Consider the following 8668-nt stretch of genomic DNA (forward strand, 5'->3'; position numbering starts at 1 on the left):
TATAGCAAGAATTATTTTTGTCTCCTCCTTAGGCATGAGTTTAAGAGCCTCCAGTGTTTGTGGACAACTTGTTCACATTCAGAAGAAAGCTCTCACAGCAGGTCCTCGCAGTAGCAGGACTGATCTTGTTCAAAGCCCAAAGAGGAAAGCACCGCTGAGTGTGGTTGTGAACAGTTCGCGTGCTCGCACAACCCCTGCCGTGTCCGCGGGGCTTCTCGGGCCAGGGCTTTGTCCTGTGCAGAGAATCGACCTGCAGCAGGTTTGCCTCGTTTCCTTTTGATGTTTGATCTGCGTGTGCTGGACTGACACACTTTCACATTAGTTAATTTGACCGTAGGATGCAAACTCAAACCAAGGATCTGTTCACAAAACAGCAAGGCTGCCTCTGGCCAGGCGGGGTCCCAGCAGTTGCCATCTTTAGTGTGGACACAATTCAGTCAAGGAAAAGCTAGAAACGGGTAAGAGACTCAATGAGACTCTTTACAACAAAGCCAACAGGAAGGAGCCAGAAGGTCCCTCATCTGCAGACCAAAGCACCACCAAGGAAAGCCCGTCGGAGTCTGTTCCCTCCAAGAACACGCCCTCCAAGACTGCCTTTCTTTTGCCGAAGGACACCCCTGCAGGTGCTCTGCACTGGGCAGTCCCGGCTTTGCTCTTGAGGGCACGATGTGCTGTCCACCTTACACAAAAAACGTAGCTTCCCCAGGTGCCCCTCTTGCAACGCCCCCTCAAATCCTGCCCGTGCAACGGGTGCCGCACGGCCCGAACCGGAGACCGCTCTGGGACAGCCGCAGCGGCTCCGACCGCAGCAGCGACCCCGCGGGCGGGGCGCCCCGCGAGCAGCGCCGCCCCCCCTATCGGGCCGGGTCCCGGGGCGGGTCGTGCCGCGGGGCGGTGCTCGCCCGTCGGGGTAGTGCCGTGCCGAGCAGACCGCAGGGAGCGGGGGTGGTCGCTCAGACGGCGGTGGGCAGCGTGCAGCATGTGAGCTGCGGCTTCGCAGCTCGGAGCAACCGACCGCCGGTGCGAGCTCCAGCATGGGGCTCTCCCTGTTTATGGGGCTGCTCCTCTTCCGAGCCGGTAACAGCGCACGGAGCGCGGGGCGGTGGGCCGGGGCGAGCTCCGGGCAGGGCAGGGCAGGCGCGTCTCCGGCTCTCTCCCGGCGGGCGGTGAGTGGGGTCCGGATCCAGTTCGGGGCTCCCGGCCGCTGCCTGTCTCTCCCTTCCGCGGCCACAGGCTCCAGCGGGCGAGCAGGCGAAGGGGAAGATCCTGCTTCTCAAAGAGGGAAAAGCGAGCTGCTGCTATGACTAAAACGTGGCTGTGACCGAGGGAGGCTCGTTGGGCAGCGGCTATCCTGGAGGCTGGGCTGGGCGGCTGGCTCCTCTCGCGTGCAGCACCCTGGCCGGAGCCCCGAGTCCGGAGACGATCGCTCGCTGCGGCAGGGGAGGCACCTAGTGAGCACCCCCGCAGAGCCTCGCTGTGCCGCTCACACAGACCCTGCTGGGCGCTTCTTTGGACACCTACACTCCGCGCATTCCTCTCCCTCTGAAGTGCCCCGGGCCGGTAGTTTCTGAGATGGGGCTGCTTGGGAATCTTGGAGCTCCTGCAGAGACGCGACTGTTTGTGCTCCTCTGCTTTCTGCTGCTGCAGAGTCACAGGAGCCGAGGGTGGCAATGATTCCTCTTTCCAGTTCATCTCTGGTGCAGCCTTCACGGCTGATGTGACTGGAAATACTGAAATTACCGAACTGCTTTTCCTAGACCCTAGCTGTGGGATGTGAGTGCTTTACCCCCAAAAGAAGCTGCAGCTTATCTGTGTTATCTGGAATACTAAGGCAAGGTTTAAAAAAAATGAAGCATGACAACAAATATTAGGGCTTAATACAATGCATCACTCTTAAGTGATGTCTGTGGAGGAGAAATGGTTTAAAATTGAGGTTTAGAGCAGCTTCACCTGGAGCATCTATCATAGGCCTGTGGTAGATAACACAGTCCATACACTTATACCCAGCTCTGTCCTGGCACTTACCATATCACTTTAGTTTTTAAAATGTTACTTTGAGCTCAGGTGCTTGCTGAGCAGATTCTTAAGTCTTGGAAAGTGCATCCTGTCCTTTTATGAGCTTCCTATAACAGCTGCTGCAAGCCACTGTTAGAGATGGGATCCTAGGGGAGATAGTTCTTTAGTCTGGAGTAGGTCAGTTCACTTCATTTAGGGTTCCAAAAGCTACTGGACAGAATGGATTGATTGGCTATTGGGACTGCACTGGCTGCGGCCTTACAGGGTGTAATCACATTCACAATGTCCAGTAAGTTTGAGCCTAGATGTAGTGCCTAACCAAAACCCATTGTGCTAGGCACAAAGCATTTCTGGTGAGAGATTTGTTCTTCAGGGGGCTGTGCAAGTCACAGCCTCTACAAAAGAGCCAGATGAACAGCAAAGTACTCTAGGTTCTATGTGCACAGACATTTGTGCAAGTGAGACAGAGACACTTAGATGGTGTTTCTGGGCTGTAAGAACATTACAAAGTTTGAGAAGCAGCCTACTGCTTACAGCAAATAAACTGATGGAGCCAGTAAAAATGAAGGAAGTAAGAGAACAAATTAAATGGTGAAGATGGGAATATCAGGTAATATGAGCTGCACCAGGATTTCTTTCTGATCTGTAGTTAAGGCAGACGGGAATAGTACTACTATGCCTACTGAACAAGAGAATGATAGGTAAGATCATGTATGCAAAGAACATTAAAGGTAAACATAGGACTTAGTACAGTCATTTCCTAAAACCAGCCAGGTGACCTTACCCTGAAGAGAAGAAATATACTAGCCTGTATATAATCTTTTTTGTTCTGGGTCCTCACTGTACTTGTACAGATTGATATACTATAGAAATGAAGAAAGATTACAGACTGAATTAATCTACCTGTGACAACATAACACTAGGTATCAGCCCAGTATTAACCTCAGGAGACAACAGTCCCTATAGAAATACTTTAAAAGCTGAATAAATGTCTAGTTTTTAAGATTATATTGTTAAATTTAGACTATTTAATACTTCCACATGAGATGGTGCATGTGCGTGTATACGTAACGAATGCATGTATTATACACACATATAGAGACATAGTAATGGTTCACAGTCAATCAAGAGGTGAAAGCTGGCAGGCCAAGACTGCACCCCAGTATCTTTGTCAGCAATTTCAGGGACTGGGTTCTATATACTCAAATGGACTGAATATCAGCATTTCTGTATGAAATTATTTGCACCTTATGTTAAGGATTTAGTCTGTTATGAAAATCAAAAAGTCATTCTTAAGTTTCCAAGCTCAGCAAAGCTGTTGTTTTTACAACCTCCAAATGGCTTTCTCACTACATCTCTTAATGACCAGTGCACACTTTAGCAGTGGCAGCAGCACTGACTCACAGCATGGTGTTAGATGTGCTTATTGCACTGCGGTTTTCATTACCCAGATGGAAGAGCTACTTCAAAGCAGGCCTCTGCAACCCCAAGGTTTCCGCAGGGATTCACTACTCCATAAAATACAGAGCCACCCCTGATCCTGGCCAAGCTGAAAGAGTTGAGGGTGATAAAAAAGGTTTTTTATTAAACAAATATATATTTGAGACTTTTCTTTAACCTTTTATTCCCTTTCATACATTAATACTCATCCTTTTGTTTCTAAATGGAGACATCTGTGATTCCTTACTCCTTCCCAGGAAGGACTCAAACAAGTTCTGCATCTTAAGGGGAGAATGTAGCTGGCTACAGAACAATGACAAGTTGCTTGTGTGGCATTTGTCGTGATTGACATCTCTTCCCTATTTGACCAGGAGCCCTCCTGGCCCTGCCGAGGAGCGATTGCATAGCAGCAGAACAGCTGTGCCTCTCGAACTCCACCTGCAATGCCACCTACAGGACCCTGGAGCAGTGTGCCCTGGCTAAGACCCGCGTCCTCCCACTGGATCACGACAGCAGGGTCAGGTGTCTGAATGCAGAGCTGGACCTCGGGAACAGCTCTTTGCTGCACTGCAAGTGCCAGCGGCGCATGAAGAGGCAGGAGCACTGCTTACGTGTGTTCTGGACCGTTCACGCCAGCATGGCAGATGGTGAGATGAAATAATAAGAGTTCACAGGGTACTAGTAAGGCTCACCCCTGCCCCATGCCTGAAAACAGCTGTGGAAGGCCAGTTTCCAGCACTGCAGGTATTGCTTTGCAACCACATCTCCTAGTGAAGATAATTCATTACTGCTCTGTTTGATAAGCAGAGAAAGCTGCTTTGCTCAGGACCAGCCCTTCAAAAGCACCAGGGACCCTAAGAGACAATGACAGCTACTCAGAGGCAGTTAGATTTAGTGCTGTGAGGGTAGACTGCTGTGAAAATCACCTCAAAATGGTCAGGTCTGTTCATCATTGAAAGCAGATGTGTGATTCTGACACACACTGTGATGGCATCCTTGGGCATGCCACCCCTTTCCATCTCTAGTGGGATGCTTCTACTTGGGCTCCCACTAAAGACCACCTGAGCTGCATATCTCACAAGTAAATTTGAGAAAAAACAAATTACAACATAGACCCAGCTTCCAGCCAGAGGAATCCAATGACAAAGCCTCATGCTGCTTTTACACAGTAATACCTCCGCCTCTCCAGCAGGACAACTCTTGGCATTTGCATTTGAGCAAGCCAGAGCATCTCTGAACTCCATCCTGAGGAAGTTGCCAGACACAAATACAGAAAAAAATCAGTTCACAAAAGGGCTGGTCACAACACTTTTCTTCTGCTGCATAAATTATCTTGTATCTTGCCTAGGTTATTTCAATTTGGAGACCTCTCCCTATGAGAATCCAGCAAATGAGGAACATTGGAAGACAGATTATAATAAAGTGGCAGCTGTGTTGTCAGGTAAGGATTGTAATGGTTACAGGACATAACACTGCCCTGTCTTATCTTTTCAGGGGCTGAAAATTATTAAGAAGAACAATTTGGGGTAATGTCCCTTTTAATCAGCAAAAAACATGGTTTGGATACTTGCCTGAATTTGTCCCGGCTACCAAGTGTAAATACAGCTGCAGGTCCAAGGCCATGGAACAGGGAATAACCCTCAATGATGCACTCTCTCAAACAAACACCCTAACTCAAACCAATGGAAGATACCACTCTGTAGCTAGTCTGACTGCTTTGCTCTTTTCCATGTTCCCAGTCTGACCATCAAGTAAGGATGGTCCTACTTCCCTTTCCACACAGAATATCTTCTAGAGGCTTGCTTCACTTTTTCTGAGTTTCTTTTGGCTTTGCAGGCTCACGGTTAGCAGGAGATGCAACGAATCCATGCCTGAAAGCAACTCACGTCTGTAATCTGAGCAAGAAGTGTGTCCGTCATCGCACAGACTACGCCTCCATCTGCAGCAGGGGAGCGGGGAGTGAGGACACGTGTGACCGTCGCAAATGCCACAAGGGGCTCCGGAATTTCTTTGAGAAAGTCCCTGAGGATTTCACCAAAAGGATTTTATTCTGTCCATGTCAGGATGAACTTTGTGGAGAACGACGCCGGAAAACTATTGTTCCTGAGTGCTCCTTCCACTATAACACCAAACCAAACTGCCTCTGGCTTCTGGACTCCTGCTTAGAAGACCATATCTGCAAGTAGGTCCATCAGCAGTGGACACTAGAGAAGAGAACAGCATAGGCACTGACAGTCTCATTTTCCTTCCTACAGATCCCGACTGGCTGACTTCCAACAAAACTGTCAACCTGCAGACATGTCTCCAGATGGTTGCTCTCAGCACAACCATGCTGCATGCCTGCAGGCTTACATGGGGATGATTGGTAAGTGATACCACAGCAACATACAGGGTGGATACTTTGAGGCCACAAACTTGCAGGCACACATTGATGCTGCAAAGGACCATCTTGCTCTCCTGCAGAAGATAGCACTCAGCATACTTATAAACAAGCCACAGCTTAATTGATGCTGGTGCTCCCTCTTGCTTCTTGGGTAAATGCAGTCCAAAGAGAGTTCTTCCACAGCTCTACTTTGTCCCATCCTCTGCTGTCAAATTGGCAGCACTTGCCTGAGGTTTCTGAATACCCATTTGCATTATCAGCTGGTGCACAGAGCTCTAAATACCTGTCCAGAAGGGCTCATGAGCTTGCGTGAACTCAGTCATTCCTGCTGCAGGGGTTAGATTCCATCACAGCACTGATTAAATGTGATGTTCCTTCAGAACCTGCCTTTTAGACTCATGATGGTTTGTTAATGTTGTACACTATCTTCTGAGAGCCAGCCAGAACAGGGCATTACCAGGTGTTGGAAGGAGGTCATCTTTGGTCTTACGCATACACCACCAACCTGCTAAAGGTACTTTTTCAGAGTGGCTCAAAGAGGTGTAAAGAACAGCAGTATCTCAGAAGCTGTAAATCTAGACTGTATCTTCCAGTTTTTAGATGTTTTTGCTGGTTCTGTGCTAAACAAACTCTGTCTGAAGGGCACACTGCAGGTCAGCAGCACTTGTTTGGCACAAGGCAAGGTAGCCTCACAGTGCTGCCAGCTACACAAGAAGACCTGCCATCTACCAGTACCACAGTAGAGTCCCTGCAGGTGCTTCACATCCTTCAATCCAATGCTTGCACCAGCCTCAGTTACCAGTACACCTCACCACCAGATTGCCTAACTTAGGAGTAGCCACTTTCACACTTTCTCACAGCCCAGGCCTGGGTCATCTCGGAGGGGCTCCTGACCTCTCCTAGGTAACACACATACCACAGTGGAAGGCTTCTCCCTCCAGGACAGCATTCCATTTACTGTAACAGGACTCATGATGCTTCTTTCATTTGGCAATGTAAATCCTGATTCCAGTTTCTGGGGGTTTGGGACAGGCACACCCATGACACCCAACTATATCAGCAACTCCAGTGTGGACGTCTCCCTGTGGTGTACCTGTGAGAGCAGCGGCAACCAGAAGGAGAAGTGTGACCAGATACTTGGCATGTTTGAGAGCAACAAATGCCTTGGTAAGCATCAGTCATGCCACAGAACCAAACAGCTCAGCACAGGGACGTTCCAATCCTTTTGATTTCAAGGTCCTACAGTACACTACTCTTGTGTATAGCTCAGTCTTCTGCTATCCAACCTATGGCACCATCTGCTCTTAGAAATGTTTCTGTATCCTTTGGAAACACTTCTGTTCATCTCAAAAGTCATGAAGCTATTTCCAAACAGCAGTCAAATAAAGGGGCTGCAAAAAACTCACAGTGGGAGGTCAGACATGTGGCATCCATAGGTTGCTGAATAACCACAGCAGTGTGCCAGGATTATGTGGTTTGAGTTGTCTTCATCCTCCTTTCCTATGCTCACCTTTGGCCCTCACTTACTTGGTCAAGGTTAAGTGGCTCCTGACAGCCCCTGTTATTAGATTCAGCAGCATAACTGTTACAAAAATCCTGTTACGTGCAACTGTGTAATCCTAAATCTGCATTTCTTTTATCTCCCTAGCATTTTAGCAACAGACTTTAATAAGATTTAAATATTTTATGTTTGCAAAAGCTTCCAAAGGATATAACTGAAACCAGCATCATTAGATAAATGATTAATATTTAAATCTATTTCCTGATGTATAGAAAAGCCTTGCACCCAGTGTTATAGCTACACATACAACCTAAATATCTCATCTGAGATACTATGTATCTGCACCTTACCAAACAGACATCTAGGAAAGTTCCAGAGGGACACAAAGGTCCTCAAATATGGTGCAAATTGGCATTGCATCTGCTTCACACAACCTGTGAGTGCGTTTCCCAAAATAGCTTCCCCAGACTTCTATTCACCAGCCTCAGAGGTGTGCAAAAGAGAAGCAGAATAAGGCTCTTGCTTTACTTCTGTTTGCAGAAAATACCATTTTGTCTCAAATGCACCTGAAGAAGGAAGCTCCAGAAAGACTGGAAGACTTACTTTATTCATCTTCCATAAGCTTCCAAGGAGACAGTGCCAGCACATCTCTTGCTTCAGAAATGTCCCAGGTATGCTTTGCTTTGTTGCCTTCACAAAGCAGTGAGCCAAGTGGTCTAGAGACAGTAGCTGAAAAACCTTGGATCTGGAAATGTGTGCAGAACATGCATCCAGAACACTGGACTACTTTACCTTGAGCTATTCCTTCCACAGACCAGCAGAAACAGGAGGCTATGCTGCCTGGCCATAGGAGCTTCCTATAGTTTCACGTTAGTGCTCAGAACTGGAAGCTGTTAAGCATAAGTATGTCTAACTGGGATCCCTTCTTCCATTTGATTTCCTAGGTGGATGAAGGGAAGACACAGCGAGACATCTCCGAGCACAGCAGCATGCCTATGGCCTCCTCTGTATATTCTGGAGCTGCTGCTTCTTGGCCATCTCTGGTTCTCTTCCTGCCCCTGTTACTGAGCTCGCATTAACTTGGCATAAATGGCATCTTTCTTTCACACATTACTGATCTTATTCCATATCCAGGCTCCTCCCACTACTGATTTACCTTTGGGAAACAGAAGACTTCCAGAAAAGAGGAATGGAACAGCATTAACCCAGAAGAGCAGTCACTGAAAACCTCCCTGCAACTTGCACCCCACTTAGCCCAAGTCAGTTGTGCTGAGCTCTGCAGATAGGATGCCCACAGCTACTTGTTCCATGTTAGCATGTTGGGTAAC

At 48.0% G+C, this 8668-nt stretch overlaps 1 protein-coding gene across 1 annotated transcript; it reads left to right on the top strand.

The window, feature by feature from the left end:
- Positions 1 to 1034: 1034 nt before the first annotated feature.
- Positions 1035 to 8419, top strand: LOC128973196 (GDNF family receptor alpha-4-like). The gene is made up of 8 exons (XM_054389448.1): positions 1035 to 1077; positions 3828 to 4103; positions 4805 to 4897; positions 5293 to 5638; positions 5712 to 5821; positions 6872 to 7006; positions 7881 to 8011; positions 8285 to 8419. The coding sequence occupies exons 1-8, from the start codon at positions 1035 to 1037 to the stop codon at positions 8417 to 8419; spliced, it is 1269 nt and encodes a 422-aa protein (XP_054245423.1).
- Positions 8420 to 8668: the final 249 nt, after the last annotated feature.

Source organism: Indicator indicator, chromosome 18 (genome assembly GCF_027791375.1).
Source record: "Indicator indicator isolate 239-I01 chromosome 18, UM_Iind_1.1, whole genome shotgun sequence".
Taxonomy (NCBI): domain Eukaryota; kingdom Metazoa; phylum Chordata; class Aves; order Piciformes; family Indicatoridae; genus Indicator; species Indicator indicator.

Excerpts from the sequence above, each read along its gene's own strand:
- LOC128973196 (XM_054389448.1), top strand. The coding sequence starts at position 1,035 with ATGGGGCTCTCCCTGTTTATGGGGCTGCTCCTCTTCCGAGCCG. Across the intron at positions 4,104-4,804 it reads TCACGCCAGCATGGCAGATG|GTTATTTCAATTTGGAGACC; the intron begins GTGAGATGAAAT and ends TATCTTGCCTAG. Across the intron at positions 5,822-6,871 it reads GGCTTACATGGGGATGATTG|GCACACCCATGACACCCAAC; the intron begins GTAAGTGATACC and ends GGTTTGGGACAG.